Below are 22,662 nucleotides of genomic sequence, written 5' to 3' on the forward strand. Positions count from 1 at the left end.
GCGTGAAGTCAACCTCCCTGGACTCAACCTGGATGATTTGGCCCCAGCAAAGTCCATCGCCCCGATCAAGCAGAACACAAATGTTCATATTGCATTGGACAGAGAGAAACTGAAGCATCAATCTAAACCCCAGCTTAGCCTTCATTGACAGAGAAAGGCAGACCAGGAGGATCGATCAGTAACAATTCTACCAACAGGTGAATGAAAACCGAAACTCCAGCGGTGGAGGGAGCAGGCAATCATGTCGCGCACACAACACTGCCGGACCGGCCTGGAGATTTGCCGGTCTGCCATGCCACTCGCGGAGCTTTCGTTTTTTTTTTCCCTTCGAGATCACGCTTAATGCCGGTAGTTTTCGCGGGGACGCCGGCCCAGCTAGCCGTGACGGATGACGGTGCGCTAGTGTGGTGGGTGGAGTGGAGGCGCCATGGCCATGATGACATGATGATGGCCAGGACTCGGTCCTCGGCGGACCCCGGGCACTCGGCTCGGCTCGGATCGGTCGCTGGCTCCCTGTTAGTGCGGTGTGGTTGACCGGCACCGGCCGCCGCCACCGCCAGTGTGTCTGTGTCGTGATGTCGTCGCTGCGGGACGCAGCAGAGCCGTAGCGCGCACACAACACACAACCCTCTAGCTTCTCGTCCTCCCATTGCGCCTTCGCCGTTGCCTTTCCAGGAGTGAGTGGTGGGGATCGGGCAGGTGGTGGCGCCGCGCCTCGTTGTTGCGGTGGTGGTGACCCCCTGTCGGATCGGGTTGGCGGCAGATCAGATGCATGCATATCCATCCGTCTGGTCGATCAGATCATATCGCTGCCCTTTTTGTGCTGTTTTTTTTTTCCTTTGCGGCCAAGGATGATTACCAATAGCGGCACAGGGAGTGCTTCCTCGCAACAAACTTCTGTTCAGATCTCGGGCTCCATGAACAGTTGGTCCGGTGACGAGTGTTCATTGCTTCGTGCATGCGGCTAGCTAGCTACCTTTTCGGATCCAGTCTGGTTTGAGAGGAATGTTTCTCGCCCGGGCATGGAAATGGAACGAAACGCCCTGTGCCCCCGGTTTGAACGGGAGCAGAGGTGATGTGTCAGCGCCAGCGGAGGTGAAGCAGATGGCTCGTAACTGCGTTCACAACAAAGCGAAGGCACTTAAATGAAGTTCCGTTAGGAGTTAGGACCATCGTCCGTGGTACTCTGGCTCCGTGCTAGCTAATCATATGCAGTTTAGCTTCTAACTGACGCGCAGCTCGTACCAGACTACCAGGACCCAAGCGTGGTGTGCACAAGAGGAATGGTCAGGTCGGTCAAAGGGCGGACCTTGCACGGTGTGTCAACGCGTAGTGTCATGAGTGCATCCGCCTCTCGCACTCTCTGTTCGCTTGAGCTAGCTACTGTCAAGTGATTCATCCGTTATAGTCGTTAGATAGACTCAGGGAACTAAAAGGAACATGGGCTCATTGACCCATTGAACGCTATATATCGATGGTAGAACACGCTGTCACACGGTCACGTCACATGTTGGCATACGGTTCAGCTCCCTGCTCGCGAGACCTAGACCCCGTTTGGATTCATATCTGCTAATGGTTAGCTGTCTAGCTGACTAATAGCTCATATTTAATATTAACTAGCTAACTATTGGCTATCTATTAGCCGGAGAGTGTTTAGATGCACAATTAATAAAAAAATGCTACTAAGATAACTATTAGCTGTTATATTCTGATTTGGTTCAACTACTGAGATAATTATTATCTAGATGTACACTTAACTATTTATTAGCTGCACCAGTTTTGATCCAAAAGAGGTAACTATTAGTAGATACTCCCTTCATACCCGAAATTGTTAACATTTAGGACATAATTGTGGATACCGAGGAGTGATTAGTTAGGAGATATTTTTCCATGTCTACCCCTATTAAATAGAGTTACGACTGCTCCTCAGCCAAAAAAGTTGTCTAACTCAAGTGGCTAGAGCAGCTCTTTGTGAGACTTGTTGTGGAGTGCAGAGTTCAAAACCTAATGGCTTAGTATTTTTGCCGATGTGGGCAGCCACTGCACACGCAAGCCTTCCTTTAACCAATACGGCAGCCGGCAGCCACAGTACGTGCAACACACAATGCTAGGGGCAAACGCGTCAACTTGGCACCTCTTACAACCAAAACTTCACTTTTTGTGGAAACATGCCCTCGACCTAGGACGTCACGTGTCACAGCTTGTCACAGCTACATGGCTCGTGTCACAACTTGTCACAGCTACATGGCCCTTGTCACAGCTACGAGAACCTTGTCGTAGCTTGTCACAGATATAGGATCTTTGTTATAGCTTGTCATAGTTACAGGGCCCTTGTCACAGCTTGCCACAGCTACATGGCCCATGTCGCAACTTGTCACAGCTACAGGACCCTTGTCATAGCTTTGTCATAGCTATAGAGCCCTTGTCACAGCTATAGGTCTCTTGTCACAGCTTGTCATAGCTATAAGGTCCTTGTCATAGCTTGTCATAGCTAGGAGACCTTTGTCACATCTATAAGGCTCTTGTCATAGCTTATCACAGCTACAGAGGCCCCGTCACATCTTATCACAACTATAGGACCCTTGTCACACATTGTCATAGCTATAGGACCCTTGTCGCAGCTATAGGACCTTTTTCATAGCTACAGGGTCCTTGTCATAGCTTGTCACGGCTTGTCACACCTAGAGGACCCTTGTCACAGCTATAGGACTCTTGTCATAGTTTGTCACAGCTACATGTCCCTTGTCACAACTTGTCATAACTATAGGGCCCTTGTCATATTTTATCATAGCTTGTCACAGCTACACGGCCCTTGTCATAGCTTGTCATAGCTACAGAGTCCTTGTCACATCTTGTCACAGGTATAGGACCCTTATCATAGCTACAAGGCTATTGCCACGCTAAAGGACCCTTGTTATAGCTACAGCCTATAGGGTCTCTTGTCACAGTTATAGCTTATAGGGTCTCTTGTCACAGTTATAGGGCTCTTATCATAGCTTGTCACAACTATAGGGTCCTTGTCACGACTTATCACAGCTACAGGGCCCTTGTCACAGCTTGTCATAGCTATGCGGCCCTTGTGACATCTACAAGGATCTTGCCACAGCTTATCACCAGTATAGGACTATTGTCATAACTTATCACAACTATAAGGCCTTTGTCATAGCTTGTCACAGCTACATGCCCTTTGTCACAGCTTGTCACAGGTATAGGACCATTGTCATAGCTATAGGGCTCTTATCACAGCTACAAAGCCCTTCTCACAACTTTTCACATCTAAAGGTCCCTTGTTTGTGACATCCTAAAATTTTTATGTGTCAAAATCAAGGTAACCTATCACTGCTACCAGACCCTAGCTTGTCATAGCTATATGACTCTTGTCATAACTACAGGCTCCTTGTCACAGCTACAGAGCCCTTGTCACAACTTGTCACATGTATAGGATTCTTGTCATAGCTTGTCACAGATATAGGGCCCTAATCACATTTTGCCATAGCTACAGGGCCCTTGTCACAGCTACAAGGCTCTTGTCATAGCTTATCACAGGTATAGGATCCTTATCACAGCCTGTCACAACTATAGGGCCCTTGTCATAGCTTGACACAGTGAGCATAGACGTTAATGTTTTACTCACAATAATAAACAACCTAGGTTCTTTGCACCCACTTGAACCCAAATCTCGGTGCTGTGCTTGATCACTACTAGCAGCTATGGCAGTTGGGCACTTGCTCCTGTGAAACACCTTACATTCCTTTGCTACTATAGAAGTGATTTTAAGTGACTGTGCCCAAATATTAACAGAGCTAGACACAAAATCAACCGCCTCCAAAAATGATGGGCTATTATCGAAGGCGGTCATATTTATTTATCGAGGCGGTCACCTTTGCTCACCCTGTAAAATCGACTTATAGAGGCGGTCAAAATCCAACCGCCTACTAAAATTGATTTACAAAGGCAGGCGCCTTAAGACAAACGCCTCTAAAAATGGGCTACTTACGGAGGCGGTCGTCTTAAGATGCCTACCTCCACAATTCTATTTTAGGAGGCGGGCACACAATAAGACCCACCTCCAGTAATATAGGCCTAGCTCGGAGCTTAGGCAAAAAGCCCATATCTATCCTCCTATTGGGCTTATATATAATGGGGCTTAGGTTATTCTGTCTCCACTCCCACTCATGCCCCTCCCATTCCTAGCTACAACGTCCCCTCCCCATCATGCCTTCTCTCTCATCCCTAAGCCTGACGCCATTGCCCCTCTCCATCCAATGTAGGCGCCCTCTCCTCTCACTAGCGAGTCCCTCTCCTCCTTCTCACTGGCGACTCCCTCTCTTTTCTCTCTGTTGGCTCCCCCTTCTCCTTCTCCGGCTACGGTGTGTGCTATGGGGATCGAGCAACATGGTGGAGGTAGTGGAGGGGCGTGTACCACGATGGAGGCCACATCTAGGTGTGCTCCACCCTCTTCCTCTCTCGTTGTGCTATATCTAGGCGATGGAGGTCTAATGACAGCAGCAGTGGGGAGGCAAGGGCAGAGGTTGGCCAGATCCAGGCGGAGGTTAGCTTGATCCAAGCGTGGTCCAACACCTTCATCTCCCATGGTGCTAGATCTAGGTGGTAGAGGCCCGATGGCAATGGCAGCGAGGAGAAAGAGGCAGAAGTTGGCGAGATCTAGGCATACTCCACCCCTTCCTCTCCCACAGTGTCAGATCCAGAAGGTGGTAGTAGAGGGCGGTGGCAGCGACAACTCCCTCGCTTCCAAGACCAACATTGGTTGTGTGTGGCTGTGCCTAGATACAGCGGAGGATGATCGGCATCACCTAGATCCTCCAATGGACGGGGGCGGCAGGTGTGGACACGACAACGGTGGGCTCAATTGGGCTCAACGACAGGCTCGATTGGGCTTGCTAGGGTTTTTTTTGTTTTAAAATGATTAATGGAGGCGGTTGCTTTATGACGTTGGCCTCCATTAATACTATTAATGGAAGCGAACAGAATAACTGTCTCGGTTATTCATTCATTAACTGAAGTCTTCCATTAGAGCCGGTTGCCAAGTCCGCCTCTATTAATAAAAAATGATCGTCTCCATTAAAAAACTATAATATTGTTTCTTTCCAAAGCTCCCAAGCGATAAGAGTGAAGATGGAATCACCCTTCCTTTCCTCCCCATTCCATTGCTGCCGCAAAAATCAGGCTTAAACTATTCCTCTTTTCAACAAAATACATCTAGATCAGGCTTGTACTATTATAGTATCTGAACTATAAAACAACGTTTGCAGACTTTCATTTCTAAAACTATTTTTACTCTAATAGCTAGTATTTTTGTGAGGCCCATAATCCTAACTAGATCCGGGAATATGCAGGGTAGCATATTTCTTCTTATTGGTTGAGCTGGTGAATTGTCCAATTACATTGATCAAGATTTAAGAGCCAAAAGTTGCTTTGATTTCCAAATATGCTTCAAGTTACTATTTCCTCTCTAAAATATTATGAGAACTCCTTCAATACTCCTCTTTCTAAAATTAGTGCGGATCTCAAAGCAAACAATCTAAATAATCATTTTCTTAATTATTTTTCTCATGGATCCCGCATGGGCCTGGCCCATCTTGCCCAACTCCATCCGGACCCAAAGCCATTTGTTCGATGATCTCGGACCCAAAGCCATTTGTTCGATGATCTGAGTGATGGGTGTCAGTGTCAACGAGCGGAGCATTCCTGGCGATTGTCCTCGTGCGCTAGCAGCCGGCAAACAGCAGCATATCCATCCCCCCTTGTTCTTCCAATCTCGTGCATTCAGATTCTACTCTTTTCTTTTCCTCGTGCGGCGTAAAGCAATAGACCTGTGCAATTGGCAGCTACGCAACGAGCACACAGCAGCACCGCAGCTCCATCCCCTCGGGAAGGGCCATCGTCATCTCCTTCAATGAAGCAACGGGGCAGCACGGAAGAGGGAAGACGGAACAATGGGATGTGAGAGAGATGATTTGGCTTCGATTCGGGCTTGACTCAGGATTGGATTGGATGGGCTGGACCTAAGCGTGACCCAGACCAAAATTCAATCGTAATAAAATATTTATAATTATCTTAATGAGCTGCTTTGAGATCCGCAACAGTTTTACAAAGAGTACCAGAGGAGTTTTAAGAGTAGTTAGTTAGAGGATGTTTGGCACGGCTACTCATGAGAGACTTCTCTAGAAAAGCTGGAGCCGTTTTGGCGAAGCGACAAATTGTGGCTTTGTCAAAACGGCTCCGATTCTAGAAACGTTTGACAGAGCTTCTTTAGTCGAGCTAGAGTCGGAGTCGGAGAGAAGCCCTACCCAACAGGCTCTTAGATGCGCTACCTTAAGATTCACACAACTTTTAGAAAGAGAAGTATTAGAGCAGTTATCAAATATTATTCCTCTTTTCAGTAAAATACATCTAGATCGGTCTCATTCTATTACACTATCTGAACTCTTAAACAATTTTTGTAGACTGAGTTTTAAAGTATTTTTATTTACTATAGAGTACTGTTGTATTAGACGTTAGACACATAGTCCTCACTAGACTATGGAACATCAGGCTTTATCACTAGAAAGAGAAGAATTCAACGGTTACCTAGCACGAAGGCGGTTTTTTTTTAACTTTAAGGATACATGTCTTAAAGTACTTTCGCATTGAGAATTTGAGATATGTTTGCATATTTTTTAAAACGAATTTAATAGGTGAGAAAGTAAGAGCACATGCCCTTAAGAGCAAAATAAACTTTATCTAGCACTAGATCATGCAGCAGCCACGCAGATTATTATGAACACATACGCATGGGCTCTGTGAAAGAAAAACGCATCGAATCCTGACGAAGACGAACGGCGGGTATCAGCAATGGATTCAGAGGCTCCTGGCGATCATCTCCTGACACCGGTCGTACGACTCCTGCTTCTCCAGCAAGAAGTTGGCACGGCACCTCGCGATGAACTGCTCCGCTAGCCGGTCGATCTCGTTCCCGCCGCCGGCGGCGGCATCGGCGTCTTCCTCCCCTTCGTCGTCTTCCTCTTCCTCCACGACCATAACCTCGTCCGGCATCTCCTCCTCGAGCCAGCGCAGGTACCCACAGTACTCGCCCGCCGCCACCGTGCCGCCCTCGATGCCGCCGGGAGCCGCTGCCGGGACGACAACCGCGCTCCACGCCGAGTCGTAGCACGGGTACACCTGGTAGTTCACGTCCAGCGCCTCCTCGGCCGCGGTCCGAGCCGGCGACAAGCCGCCGGACCAGGTGAGATGCGACGGCCTCTTCGCGAAGCCGCCGCTGGTGGCGGCGGGCTGCTGCCTGCTGGTCCTCTTCTTCTTCTTCGAGCTGCCGCAGCCGATGGCGCTGTGCTGCTTTCTCCGCCGCCGCTGCAAGCCCCACTTGGTCCTGCCGAGGGCGTCGAGGAGCACGGACTTGACCCTGGCGAGGGCGCGCAGCACGCGGCCGAACCGCGGGTACACGTGGGACTGCAGGATCGTGCTGATCTTGGAGCTCGGGAGCAGCGCCTCCATGTGGAGTAGTGGAGCTGGCCGGCTGGATCAATGTTGGCACTGGCACGGGCGCACAGCGGTGGAGAGATCCGAGATGGAGATGGGAACGTACGGTACGGAGGTGGTCAGGTACGGTGGAGGCGTGCCGATCGACGGCGCCCGCCATTGCTACATGCCCTTTATAGGGACCGCCGGACCGGCCCGGCCTCCTCGTGTACGGAAATGTGTGTCACCGACTCACCGTGGTCACAAGAGCGATGCAGAATATCGTATCTTTTTTTCGTCTAATATTTTGTTTATGTATCATTTATTATTAAAGTAGAAAAGTGTGTACGTACAAACGACACGCTTTAATCCCCTAGGTTGTATAGAGTTAAAGCAGAAAACCAGACCTAGTTTGTGTTTCTGAATTGTGAAGAATCTAGATTGAAATTAAGTAAAGATGATATGAATAGCTTAAGAGGTTGAAAAATAGTGAGATGAGTAAGAGATGATGTGAATATATAGTTATTAGAGAATAATATATATGGATGGCTTATATGTTAAGATAGAGTTCTGATCAGATTAGCTTTATAAGAGATAAGATATAGATATCCATCGGGTGATCACGAGTTTACGATGTTTCAGTTGCAACATGGTAAGGGTATATTTCTACTTGCAAAAGTGGAATACAGGGTTTGATCGGTTAATCAGGATATCAAGATCGCAGGCGTCCTAATGGAATTTGGAGATCCTATTTGCAGTTTCTGCGTGTATTTCAATCTGCTCTGAAAATTTGGGCATATATAGTAATGGGGAAGCGTGAGATATCATCGTGCTTAAGGCCTTGTTTGGAAATAAATTATCCGCATCATCAAGAGGGACTGAGAGGAACTACTTATTAAGCCCTCTTTGATTGAGAGGAATTACTTAAGACCTCTTTGTTGATTGAGAGGAAATAGATTAGAGTATTGACAATGAAATATGGTCATGGATTTTGCAAATACCTCTTGTTGTCCAGCACTTATTTCGTCGGATGACCGTGTTGATCTTAGGATACCCCTATGCATATTTTTGACAGATCTTCTCGAAAGCTGTTCATGGATGTTTATTTCGAACGAAGAACGAGCATCAGATTGGCCTCATGGTGTCTACACCTCCATCCACTATGTATCTCCTAGTGCTATAGTATGCTAGCAAGATTTATCGTCAACATAGACTTCTGTGCCTAAGCAGTCAGCAAGATGAGAAAGTGTTGTTTGTCATATATATTTATCTGATCATCAAGAAGCAGCATTATACATTGAAGAGTTGGAGTATTAGTAATCAAAGTTGCTTCTACGGAAAAGGAAAAAATAAATCTCGTTATAAGGATGCGGTAGGGTTCAGTAAGTCCGCGTGCATGCTTACGATTGTGTGTTCAGGAATCAGAGTCTCTCCAACGTAGAGTAACATTACGGTGTCACTATCTGATAAGCGCTCAGCTGCATGCATGGTGTGCAGAACAGCTGGACCCCTGGCCAGATTAAGCAAACAAGCAGCATCAAACGGCCATCCTCGCTGTGATTTATCCCATTTCGATCGGGAGCAGCAGAAGCGGAGCAAGAGAAGCACGAAGAGTTTCTCCTCCACGGAACGTTGCGTGGCCTCTCAACACTCTCTGTTATGAACCCTTCTGGTCTGCATTACTCCAATAAGCTCTGCTGGTCTGTTCACACTACAGAGGACACTGAGGATCCAGCCTGGCAAGCTAGCTAGCTCCTGTCTTCTTCCTCCTCCGGTCCTCCTGCCGGCCACTTGTGTTCGTTGCGGCCAGTCGTCGAGTGACGAGAGGCCATGAATGCATTGTTGGCCGCGCTGTGCATGCATCCCTAGCTTCATCACAACTCTTCTCATGCATGACGTAGTACGCCATGGATGGATGCGTGCACGCACCTGGGGCGCTCATGCGCCCTGCGTGGCGCGTGTGGCTGCGAGAGGAAGAGGACGTGCGAATCCAGTTGTTGGGATACTCTCTCGCGCATGCCTGCGGGTGGTGTGCTTCAAGCGAATGCGAAGCGGCCGGCCGGAGCCATCAAGCATCAAATCATTCGTGACTCGTGAGCACAGGCGCAACGGCGGGAGGAGCCCGGGATTCCATTTGCATCACCCGTGTGGATTCGTGATCGGACCTGCACCGGATCGGCCGGCGTCGGCAAGGTCGATCATGCCATGCGCTCGCTCGCTCTCGGTGATGGCTGCGGGCGGGAAGCCGGGGACTGATATGTGCGGCACACACGACACGGTTATTCACACGGCAGCGCGCGTGGCATCGACGCGTCGTCGCCGGGGCCTGACGAGCGAGAAATCCATCTAGAACGTCGTCGTTGGAACCTGCTCCCCCTGCTGCTTGGCAATGGAGTCACTCGTTGCTACGCGTCAGCTGTGATCTGTCGACGTCTTATAATTCAGAAGAAGAATGAATGGAGTATACAGAGAGTGATGAAATGCAGGGTCCCGTGCGGACTGTGACCGACGAAGGATGTAGTGTAGGCACAACGTTTATTTAATTTCGGAGATTTGTTTTTGTTTCTTTTCAAAATTTACTAGATAAAAAGAACTTTACTGAAATATACCCTCTCCAGTTGAAGCTATGGGGTTTCCAAACCACAAATTTTAAATTCAATTGGCGAAATTTTCATTACCGCAAACTGAATTGCATGTTAAATTTTCCTTTTATATTTATTTTTAAATTATCATAACTTCTACATGAGGGCTCAAGTGGAAACAAAATTTATATGAAAGTTATTTATAACTCAACAAGACATATACCCCTTTAATTCATGATTATTTTATTTTAAATAGTTTAGTGCTAAAACAATTCATCCAGACCAAAACAATATATCCATTATTTCATAACCAAGATGAATTTAGTCAAAAAAAATGTTGGGAGTATAACTCATTGAGCACTATGATTTTGATAAAATGTTTTCATATGAGACTATATGAAAAGTTATGATTTTTTTTAGATACATATGCAACTTAAGGGGGTGAACAAATGATCTCAATCTATCCAAATGACCTCAATCTATCCACTCACTACCACAACATATCTTAGAAAAACACAACCTTTTCAGATAACCTGGTATAGAGATAAATTTATGTCACCATTCTTGAATTATTTTTAAGTTTTTTTAATAGTTTTTAAAAATATTCAAGTCCGATTCACGTCCTTGAATTGTTAAGTTAGTCTGATTTACTCAAGCAAACCCAAAATCAAAACCACCTAGAGTGCACAAACAAGCGGTTAAGGGGTAAAAAAACCGTTTTTTTGGTAAATAAAGGGGATTCGAAGGGTTCAAAAGGATTTATTTCCCTTCCAAAAACCTGGATACGGTGGGATGGGGTGGGGCGATCCAGGACAGTGTTTGGGGGCGTGGAGGACGGAGTCGTCCTCCAAAGGGCATATTCCCTCGAGATCCGGGGCAACCCTGTCCAGGGTCATCCCACTTCGACGACGTTTATTCCCCGCTCGGCACTTCGGCAGTTCGACGGCGCATGCGAGGCGCCCGGGGGTCGGGGGACGGCGGCCGAGGACGCCGCGGAGTTCCAGCGCGAGCTCCTGCGTGTCCACCGCAGCGCCCGTGCGGACCTGGCACACAGATCCTCCGGGCCGAGGCGACCGCGACGGGCAGATGCTGCGGCGGCCAGGGACGCCGTGGAGCTCCGGCGCGAGCTCCTGCTATCGACGGCGTCGCCTTCCCCGTCGAGCACGCGGTGGCAGCGGCTCCTCTCCTCTCACTCCGAGCTCTCGCGCGCTGGGCGGCGGCGGCGCGATTTGGGGACGCGGCGGCGAGCTCCCACGGGCTGGGCTTGGGGCGTGGCGGCGAGCTCCCCCGCTGACTATCGCACGGGGGTAGAGTAAGCATTCTTACACCGACATCACAGATTCACACACAGTAGAGTAAGCAAGCACGTCTCTCTCTCCCATAGCCGAGAATACAGTCTATAGCTCGCTCTCTCCGTTCTTGTCTCGGCAAGCAAGCAATTGGCACCAACATTTTCTCATTTGTTCCCTCTTTTTCTATTCACATTCTCCTTTCATGTCTACTCTACAACATCTCATGTCTACTCACAGAGGCACTGACTACACTGGACTTGGGCCTAACCCAAAGTCAGATATGAGTCCAAACCCAAGAAAATGCCACCCACGTCCTATGCACACGCGGCGGACGATCCTCCTTAGAAAAAAAAGAAGTAGCTAGTTCCTAATTAGATTGTTTTAAAAACAGGTTGCTATTATAAGATCCCAAACGTGTGGGTTTCGCTATAATAGGATTCCAAACATCTGCTTCGCTATAACGACTCTCGAAACATTAACACTCTGCTATTATAACATTATGGCCTTCAAATAGACAAATTGAACTCAAATCTCTTTAAATTCAAATATTTTCATTTAATCACATACCATGATGTTATAATAGATTTTAATTAGAAGTGAAAGGTCCCGTCTTATAATAGCAGCAGTGACTAATTTTCTTTGATTTGCGTGCATGATAATGGTGGTGCAAACCGTGAGCTCAAGTGCTGCTACAAGGCCACCGTGGACGGCTTCAGCGCAACGGACTTCCACCGGCGGTGCGACTTCAAGGCCCCTGCGTCGTCGTCGGCTACACCGGCGGTGGCTTCCGGTTTGGCGGGTTCAGCCCGGAGGGGTACCGCAGCACGGACGACTACTACGACACCCTGGACGCCTTCCTCTTCTACTGGCCCGACCAGCTTGCTGCGCCGGCGGAAGCCGCCACGGAGGCTTCACCGCCGCCGCCCGTGGTGCTGCCGAAGGTGGGCAAGAGCGGCGCGACGCTGTTCGACTATTTGAATTTGAAGAGATTTGAGTTTAATTTGTTTATTTGAAGGCCATGATGTTATAATAGCAAAGTGTCAATGTTTCGAGAGTCGTTATAGCGAAGCAGATGTTTGGAATCCTATTATAGCGAAACCCACATGTTTGGAATCCTATAATAGCAAATTTCTCCCGAACGTCTTTGCAAGGAACCCTTGACCTCGTGCGTTAGGTTCTTCGTACTTGTTTCTTGGCCCTGTTCGATTATCTACGTGCTCGCTTTCGGTTTAGGATTTCTTGCTACCGTTGTTACGAGCTGTTTTGGGCTAAAATCAATTGATTTTCAGGTGGGGAACGACTCCCCCCCCGTTGAACCTCAAAAAAAATTTTGCAGCCTAAGGCCAAGTTCCTGGACCGGGGAATCAAAGAAGTCGTCAGGAGTATCTGCTGTGGAAACATGGGGTTAAGTACCTTCTTTCGTCTGCATGTTCAGTGCTTGGTCGCTTGTAATTCCATATTTGATAATGTATAAGTCTGAATGACCGATAGGGCAGTCCAGTTCGTGGCAATAAGCAGATGTCATAGTAAGCTTTTACTTGTGTTTCTCTTTTAGGAAACACATCATGTCCAATGAAGCAGCAAATCATCCTAGAACTACTGGTATTTATATTGTAGTTCATGACCTAATGCGGTATATGTTTGTATACCGAATTTCTTGGCAAATGCCCTAGCTTCTTCTTGCGGGGTTGGACAGGGCTGTCTTGTTGTCATTGATCTGCTTGTTATTGCCTCGGTGGGGTGGTTTCTAGCGTGAGCATGGTGGAGAGGAGAGGAAGCGATGTCCTTGTGATCCTGTTTGTATCATCATCCATCCACAACCTAGCCGTGACGTGTATAGTCCAGTTCATCCATTGCAGATCCCTTTGCTGTATGGAGTTTCTGATGTTATACTTAATTTGGTCAGGAGTAAATGTATATTACTGTTTTTCTCGTGTGTTTGTTAGCTTGTCCATTGTTTACACTTCAGGTATCAGCAGTTCATTTAACAATAAACTGGGATGCTTTACTTCTTTCAAAAGTAAATGCTTGTATCTGTATATTTCATACATCTGTTAGTCCTTCTCTTCTTTACACTTTAGATACGGATTCGGTTGAGCCAAAATCAAATCGTGATGGTATACCTCCTTACAAACAAATGTTTATTTCCGTATGTTTCATTCTCCTGTTAGTACTTCCCTTTTTACGTTACAGATGTGAATTCAGTTGAGTTAACATCAAATTGTGATTTTGTATTTCATTCAAACAGATGCTAAGTATGTTTCATGCATCTGTTAGCTCTCTTATTCTTTTACACTTCAGATATGAATTCAGTCAATTTAACATGAGATTGTGATGCTATACTTCGTTCAAAAATAAACGTTTCGTGCTTTTGTTAACTCTTTTCTCTTTTACACTTCATATATGAATTTAGTTGGGTTAAATTAATCAATTTGAGACACTGACTTGTGACATTCTTTTTTTATTGACGTTCCAGGAAAATGTCATTGAATTCTGATGAACCTAAGAGTCGTGCCCGGACAGACTTTTTGCTCAACAATGAAGCAGAGGTTCAGAAGTTTTGGGATGAGAACAAGGCTTTTGAGGCTGATCCTGGCAATGAGTCTCCAAGCCCTGGGGAAAAATTCTTTGGGAACTTTCCATACCCTTACATGAATGGCTTGCTGCATCTGAGCCATGCCTTCTCGTTGTCCAAGCTTGAGTTCGGTGCTGCATACCACAGGCTTCGTGGCTCCAATGTCCTTTTTCCCTTTGCTTTCCACTGCACTGGAATGCCCATCAAGGCCTCAGCTGATAAACTTGCTAGGGAAATCCAACAATATGGATATCCTCCAGTGTTTCCCGCGGCTGAAGGTTCTAGTGCCGCAGTGGCAGATACTATCCAGGCTGACCAGGCTGATGTTGTTGCCCCAGATATGTTTAAGGGGAAGAAGTCCAAGGCTACTGCAAAGGCTGGCGCACACAAGTACCAGTGGGAGATCATGAAGAGCTTTGGTCTAGATGATGAAGAAATTGCCAGGTTTCAAGATCCGTATCACTGGTTGACTCGCTTCCCTCCATTGGCAAAGGAGGTTCTCAAGAAATTTGGCTTGGGTTGCGACTGGAGGAGGTCATTCATAACTACTGACATGAATCCATAGTATGAAGCTTTTGTCAAGTAGCAGATGAGGAAGCTGAAGAAATTGGGCATTGTTGTTAAAGACATGAGGTACACAATCTACTCTCCATTGGATGGCCAACCTTGTGCCGATCATGATAGAGCAACAGGTGAAGGTGTGCAACCACAAGAATACATCTTGATTAAAATGGAGGTGATATCACCTTTTCCTCCCAAGCTGAAGGCATTGGAAGGGAGGAAGGTATATTTGGCAGCTGCTACACTAAGACCTGAGACGATGTATGGACAGACAAATTGCTGGGTGCTTCCTGATGGAATGTATGGTGCTTTTGAGATCAACGACACTGATGTCTTCATCCTTACAGCAAGGTCTGCTCTTAATCTTGCATACCAACACCTATCCAGGGTCCCAGAAAAACCAACCTGCTTATGTGCGCTTTCTGGCAATGATTTGATTGGTTTGCCACTGAAATCTCCTCTTGCCTTCAATGAACCATATATGCTCTTCCTATGCTTACTGTCTTAAATGATGGCATTGTGATTAGTGTTCCAAGTGATTCACCTGATTATTTCATGGCACTGCAATGATTTAGTGGCAAAGCCAGCATTGAGAGCAAAGTAGGGAGTGAAAGATAAGTGGGTCCTTCCATATGATATTATACAGATAATCCACATTCCTGAATTTGGAGACAAGTCAGAAGAGAAGGTTTGCCATGATCGTAAGATTAAAAGCCAGAACGACAAGGAGAAGCTTGCTGAAGCAAAAAGAATGACATATCTGAAGGGATTTACTGATGGAACAATGATTGCTGGTGAGTTCAGAGGTAAAAGGTTTCAAGAAGCGAAGCTGCTGATTAAAAGCAAGCCTTTGGAAGAAGGCACAGCCGTGTTGTATAGTGAGCCGGAGGAGAAGGTCATGTCTAGGTCTGGTGATGAATGTGTTGTTGCCCTCACTGATCAGTGGTACATAATTTATGGTGAGGCTGAATGGAAGCAGAAGGCAGTCAGATGTTTGGCCCGCATGAATACATTCTCAACTGACACCCGTAATGGTTTTGAACACACATTGGACTGGCTGAACCAGTGGGCTTGTTCGCGTTCTTTTGGCCTTGGTACTCGAATTCCATGGGACGAGCAGTTCCTTGTAGAATCTCTCTGATTCAACCCTATACATGGCTTACTATACAGTTGCACATCTTTTGCAAAATGGTAATATGTATGGGAAAGAAATATCTTCAGTAAGGCCAGAAGAAATGACAGATGAAGTCTGGGATTTTGTGTTTTGTGATGGCCCAGCACCAAAAAGTGACATCCCTGCTGCTCTGTTGAACAAAATGAAGCAGGAATTTGAGTATTGGTTTCCATTTGATATCCGTGTGTCTGGTAAAGACCTTATTCAAAACCATCTGACATTCTGCATATACAATCATACAGCACTTCTTCCTGAGCACCATTGGCCTCCTGGTTTCCGCTGCAATGGGCATCTTATGCTTAATTCTGAGAAAATGTCCGAGTCCACAGGAAATTTCCTAACTCTTGAAGATGCCATAAAAAAGTACTCTTCTGATGCCACTAGATATGCCCTTGTTGATGCTGGCGATGGTACGGATGATGCTAACTTTAAAACTGAAACTGCAAATTCTGGTGTTATGAGGCTTACAAAAGAAATTTCATGGATGGAAGAGGTTACAGATGCTGAATCTAAATTAAGAGCTGGGCCGCCCACTACATTTGCTGACCGTGTGTTTGCAAACGAGCAACATTGCAATCAAAGAAGCTGAGAAGAACTACAATGCTTTCATGTTCAAAGATGCCCTGAAGTTTGGGTTCCATGTCCTCCAATTGGCTAGAGATGAGTACAGACTCTTGTGGCGCAGCAGGCATGAACCGTGATCTGTTGTGGCGATTTATGGATGTCCACACCAGGCTCATCACCCCCATCTGCCCACACTATGCTGAGCACGTGTGGCAGAAGATCGTGAAGAAAGAAGGCATAGTAATAAAATCTGGCTGGCCAGACGCAGACACCCCCCAGATCCGACTCTGAAAATTGCAAATGAATACTTGCAGAATTCCATAGTTTCAATGAGGAAGCTGCTTCAGGAGCGAGAGTCTGGTTCCAAGAAGCCTAAGAAAGGAGCTGCACCAGACCTCCATCCGAGGAAAAGAAGATGAGCATTGGCCTTATATATGTGGACGAGCACCACTCTGGCTGGAAAGAGCAGTGCTTGAGGGTGCTGCAGTCCAAGTTTGACAGCCAAAGTTGCTATTTCGCACCTGATAAGAAAATAGCACAAGCTCTGAAGGGGTGTCCTATCGGGCAGGAAATGAACTAGAAGCAAGTTCAGCAGCTGTGCATGCCCTTCATCAAGATGAAGAAGGATAAGGCTAGGGATGTTGGTACTCAGGCACTATACTTGAAGCTTCCATTCAGTGAGATGGATGTTTTCCGGGAGAACTTGGAGCCGATCAAGAGGCAGCTGGGCCTTGAGCATGTTGAGGTGCTCCCAGCATCTGACGAAGCTGCTCGCGAAGGCAGGTGAGCATGCTTCGCTGCTAGAGAAAAAACCACCATCACCTGGTGAACCCACCTTCATCTTCTTCAGCAAACGGAGCTGAAAGCGCTTGCACCATTGCTAATAGTCCGAGCATATGGCCCTTTTCTTATTCATTTTAACGCACATTTAAGAGTTGTAGGTTAAATATTGAGAACAGAGTATGTTTTCCTTTGGTTTGGTGAAACCAGTTTCTTTTTTCTGTCAATAGCGTATGTTATCCTTTGGTTCGGTGAAACCAGCTTTACATCTTTCTGTTCCGGTGTATTCATTACTATGATTAGACTGCAGAAATAGAGGTTAAAGCTCATGATGATTACATTTTTTAGTATTACAATGTTTGAAACAATGTCTTTTTGAACAAGATACAACACATTCATGTCTGTGCGTGCATTCTCCAATGCGGCGCTGCGCGCTTGCATGTGTTGAGCCAGTCCGCGATGCATAGTATAAGTGAGTTTATATGGACACGATTAGTATGAGGACCAGCCCATGTGCCTCCACTACCTCTGTGGGATAGAAATGGTTGGATACATATTGATGTGTCTATTTAGTGATGTAAATAATGCGTATGAGATGGTTCTATTTGTAGAAGGAAATATAATGTGGCACTAAAGTTAAGAATGCTGCTAGATAAATTGTTGCATAGACAATGAAGCATATTAATTTATTATGTAAAAAGGCATAGAAAATTTTAGAGTAAGGAAAAACTGAAGCATTGACTCGTCTCTGTAAACCGAAGTAACGGTGGGTGCCCGTTCGGCGGTTCCCTCCTTGCTGCCGCGCCCGGGAGAGTAAGCAGAGCTGGCGGGGAGCATAAGAGGTCATGATAGTGACTTAGTGAGGGTGGTGATAGGCTGCGGAGGGCTAATTGCAATTTACACGGCATGTGGCTGCTGAATGTACACTTTAAAAAGCTTATGCACCCAAAACTACACTTTCAAAGTTCATGGACCTAGGTGATACATAGACAAAAGTAACATATGGTACATTTTTCCTGGCCTGGTTTAGTTCCCAACAAATTTTGCAAAATTTTTTAGATTCCCGTCACATCGAATCTTTAGACGTATGCATAGAGTATTAAATATAAACGAAAATAAAAACTAATTGTACAGTTTAGTCGGAATTGACGAGACGAATCTTTTAAGCCTAGTTAGTCCATGATTGGACAATATTTATCAAATACAAACGAAAGTACTACAGTGTCGATTTCCCAAAAATTTTTGGAACTAAACAAGGCCTACCAGCATGCACACCACCTAGAAATACTATATGTCAAACCATAGAATCACAATATCACAGTTAATAACAACAACAAAAGAAAATCAAGGCAAGCAAGTATTTACGAGAGAATTAGAAATCTAGAGAGCATGCCTCCGGAAATGTTATTCTTATTATCTTGGGGATAATACAACCGTACATATGACAATACTAACAGAAGTATATACCTATGAATTCTGCAGCCTGAGATTCTTTAATGAGCTTCCTTTTGGCTACAATAACTAGTATCTCCTCAATACCAGCAACTTAAAGTGGTATAGGAGCCACAAAGAACAATGTAATAAGCCAACAAGCACTTAGGAATTCTCCTCCACACTTACTGAAGTCTTCCTAGCTTTCTTGTCACTAATATATAATTGGTATCCATATGAAACAAATCCCCAGATGGCCATCAACATAGCAATAATCTTCACTCCATTCATCTTGTCGTGGAAGAAAATCACAGCAAAAACTGGAATGATGGGTAGAGCTAGTGTGCTTATCACATTTGAAAAGAGTGATGACACAACAAAGATCAAACCCACCACTCCTACAGAAGCTATCTGCCAAGATACAGCAGTCCATAGAAGTGTCATCACATATGACAACCTCCCTGAGCTGAAGGCATGCATCTCTCCCTCTAAAGTCTTCCACTCACCGCTTGCAAATAACCCAACAAGAGAAGCTATTGTTGCCACTAGTGCTGTATATATCTGCATATTCAACACGACTGAGAACGTTTCCTTCTTAATAACCTTCTCAAATGTGACTTGCATTAGAGAGAGTATTAGTGAGTATGTGGCTGAGGCTCCTAGGGTCAATGTGAAACCCAATATGTACTTCCCACGCGACAAACCATTAGTACCCTGAGAATCTTCGTCGACTCCAAGAAGTGCAGCAGAAAAGGTAAGGAGGATTACCGAGTTGAGGATCAATGCAGTGAACTTTTGAGCATTCAGGACATAAGAGAAGACAGCATTGAAGGCCAGCTGACTAGCGCATATGAGCGAATATGTTGATACAGGAAGGTACAAGAGGCCATAGGAATACATCAAGTCATCGGCAGCAATGATGAGGCCCAAGACAATGTATATAAGAGTAATTTTGGTGACAGAAGTCTCAGGGTTACTGGTGGTTGTTTGAGTAGAAGGCGACTTTGAACGGAACAGATATAGGGCGACAAACAATACTGGAAAGCCAGCGGTTTGGACAAATGTGGACATCCATTTGCTGTTTCCACCTTGGTTGTAGTAGAACCTACCAAGGAGTGTCGATGCTGTCTGACCAGCAACGAGGAAGAAAATGTTCAGAGCTACCATCAACCACCAATGCCAATGCCTGGTATGGGAGTTTTGAGGAGCTGTTCCGTTAGTAGATGAAGTTTCAGGTTTGGACGATCCTGCAAACGACAGAAGGCATCATATATCAGCATACAAAAGGCAAACAACTATAAATGCTAAGCACTCACGGTAACAGGAGATCCCAAACTATAAACGCTTGTTTCTTAGACAAGTGAAAACCCAGCTTGGCTGCTTTTCCTGACGAATAGGGCATAACCCCCACAGTGCTCTAAATTACTGCACACAAAAAAAAAATTGTCCACGGTATTCTGAAAAAAAAAACAGCGCTGTTCCCCTAAAGCTGACATTATTATTCCCAAACAAGAAAAGAATAATACAGGCCTGGTTATTAAAGTGCAGAAACCAAAGGTTTCCTACACATCCTCATGAAACGTTGCAAATATTTGAAGTCGTAATTAACAGCTGAACCAGCTCTGGTGAACGACCAATCAAACACATTAACTGAATGGACAGTAACTGAAAACGGACGCACGCGCACATGCCACCGAGCTCATGCAGCAATCACAAAACAATCATGAGCACGCGCACTGACCACTGAGGAAAGGAGATGACACACAAACCCCAATACCGGAACCAAAAACCCATTGACCCAACGGGACGCCATACACCAGCAGGCAATTCATCGAACACCTCTCGCGCTTGAGCGTTCCAACGACGTACATACCCCTGAAATAAACCCGAGAAAAAGAAGAAGAAGATGTATCGGGGCTACCCACACACTGCAGAGAATGAGAGAATCCAATCTACGATACTCATCCGCGTTCCTCTCATCGCATCCTCAATGATGAGCCGACATAGTTCACATCCGTCAGTCGAGAGAGAGAGAGAGATAACGAGCGGAGAACTGACCTGCGATCTGTACGTGGACCTCATCCTCCCTGTCCCTGATGCCTCCGCCGCCGCCGCCGCTCCCGCTCCCGATGCTGCCGTCGTCGCCGGCCATGCCCTTCCCCGCGCGCGATCCGACGCGAGTGGGCTCTGGGCTGTGCTGCGGAGGACGCGAGAGAGGGAGAGAGGAGCAGGCGCAATTGGTCAGCGACTCAGCGTGGGAGCGCCGCACGGGGGGGGAAGGTTGGAAAAGCGGTGCACGTTCCTGGCGGCGGCTGCTTGTGCTTGATTTCCTTCGTGTAGTGTAGGGACACCAGGAGTCCAGGACGCCGCTCTTTTTGGAATGGACCCTTGCGCTTGCGCTTGCGCTTGCAGCGTGGCCTTTCCGCGTCGCTGTCGTGTGACCACGGGCGCCCCCATTCGCCCGCTCGCGATCGCAGCTCATTTTTTCCTGCGTGCGGCCGCCGGCCGGCGGGGCCCTAACGGATTGGTTAGGTCGGTACGTAGCACGCCGGAGTTGAGTAGTTGACCATCCAAACCCAACACCGAAAAAAAAAACAAAATTGTGCTTGTTCGATGATGAGATGAGATGAGAGCTGCTAGTGTTGTTACACGATGCTAGCTGCGGCTATAGCGCTACCCGCGCAGCCTGTATAATCCGATCTCCACGGTGCGGCGGCGGGACGTGCTGACTAGGGTTTTTTTTTGCAGCCAAAACGCACGGCGAGACGGAGAAAACAACGTGAAACGGGAACAGGATGCTGCGCTTGTTGTCATGTGGTGTGGAGATCGCGGGCACGGGAATGCGATTCCGCAAAACCAGTGATGGCCGAGCTAGCGGCGCTGTTGCGAGATTTTTTTTCTCCGTTTGGATGCTCGCAGCTCCTGACCGCACGTTGGTCGCGTACGCGCCGCTGTTTTCCGTGTACACAAGCACTGACTTCGCCGGACGCCGCCCTCTCAACGAGGCGGGACGGCACGGAAGTTTTGATCCCCAAGCGATGACGACGGCTGAGAGCACAGCACAGAGCAGCGGCCGGAAAGAAAGAGCCGGTTCGCTTGAGCTGTCATTGGCCCGCTTTCATGGAGAATTTTTTCATACTCAAAGGACAATTGACAAAGGACTCTTTCCACATCTCTTCTATGCCGGCTAAACAACCGTATGTCCAGCCCAGTTGCTTTATGGGCTTGAATTATAGAAGCTCACAAGGATAAAACAATGAAGAGGAACCGAATACGAACAATATCTACATATCCAATATAATATGGGCCATTTTTTTTCTTAGATTTGAAGTCAGATATATGGATAATGTTGGATTTTCATCCCATAGATGTGATAGATATCTGATTCTAAGTACTCGATTTTAGATATGAGTGGAGATATTGAATGGCCATTTTTCAGATAGGAATTTTCTATTTATTCTTATGCTAAAAAGTAACAGACGTTATTGAAAAATACTTGTTCCGTTTTCACTCGATCATAAACATGCATAACATATCCCTAAAAAATACCAGGCATAATAGAAAATATGACACATTCGCGACTCAGTATATTCTTCTAATGCCAAATAGTAGTGTTATTATATTCTTTTTCTAAAGGAGTGTGGTTCTGTACTAGCATTACATTACGGAGTCCCCTTCCTAATCTATTTATTATAATCGTACCTCCTCTATCCTAAAATATAAATGTTCAAAGTTTGTTCTAAGTTAAACTAGTATATAAATTTGACTGAATTTATAAATAAGACTATGTCTAAGATAATAAATGAATAAGAAAATAAGAAAAATAACAATTTGATTACCATACTAGTTGGAAAGAAAAAGTCTATATAAAGTGTCCACATATAACACCATTAGTGAAGGAAAAATCGGAATAAAGGCTACAGAAATTTAATGGTTAAATTCTAAATAAAATACCTAACTAATGTGTTTCCTTAAAACAATGGCTTCAAAGAAACCCCATGTTCGTTGAAGGAACGTGAAATCCAAGTCTAATCAAGAAAAGAAAAGAATCTACATTGTTCGATTTTAAGGTGATCCGCCAGCTATGATTAAACCATGGAATCCATGTCTAATATGATTAATGAACATTAAGATCTAGACATTATAGGAGTTTAATAAAAAAAGAACCCACATCGCTAGTTTTATGATGATTTAAGGGCTTAGACTAAACCAAAAAGTCCATGTTTA

The 22,662-nt window shown here is 45.9% G+C and overlaps 2 protein-coding genes and 1 pseudogene across 3 annotated transcripts; 1 reads left to right on the forward strand and 2 right to left on the reverse strand.

Annotated features, from left to right (window-relative positions):
• LOC8073901 lies at positions 6,638–7,712 on the reverse strand. The gene has a single exon (XM_002454409.2). It carries the CDS (start codon positions 7,510–7,512, stop codon positions 6,862–6,864), a length of 651 nt encoding a protein of 216 aa, XP_002454454.1. The 5' UTR covers positions 7,513–7,712; the 3' UTR covers positions 6,638–6,861.
• LOC8073193 lies at positions 10,920–17,357 on the forward strand (annotated as a pseudogene).
• LOC8078382 (probable purine permease 11) lies at positions 18,349–21,045 on the reverse strand. Of its 2 annotated transcripts, XM_021460555.1 has the most exons (3): positions 20,494–20,571; positions 19,752–20,310; positions 18,349–19,682 (listed from the first exon to the last, which is right to left on the reverse strand). In XM_021460555.1, the coding sequence occupies exon 3, from the start codon at positions 19,600–19,602 to the stop codon at positions 18,601–18,603; it is 1,002 nt and encodes a 333-aa protein (XP_021316230.1). In that variant the 5' UTR covers positions 19,603–19,682; positions 19,752–20,310; positions 20,494–20,571; the 3' UTR covers positions 18,349–18,600. The 2 variants fall into 2 exon arrangements, with proteins under 2 accessions (XP_021316230.1, XP_002454455.2); XM_002454410.2 differs by lacking the exon at positions 19,752–20,310 and having other exon boundaries at positions 20,494–21,045.

The sequence above is a fragment of the Sorghum bicolor genome, chromosome 4, assembly GCF_000003195.3.
Source record: "Sorghum bicolor cultivar BTx623 chromosome 4, Sorghum_bicolor_NCBIv3, whole genome shotgun sequence".
NCBI lineage: Eukaryota > Viridiplantae > Streptophyta > Magnoliopsida > Poales > Poaceae > Sorghum > Sorghum bicolor.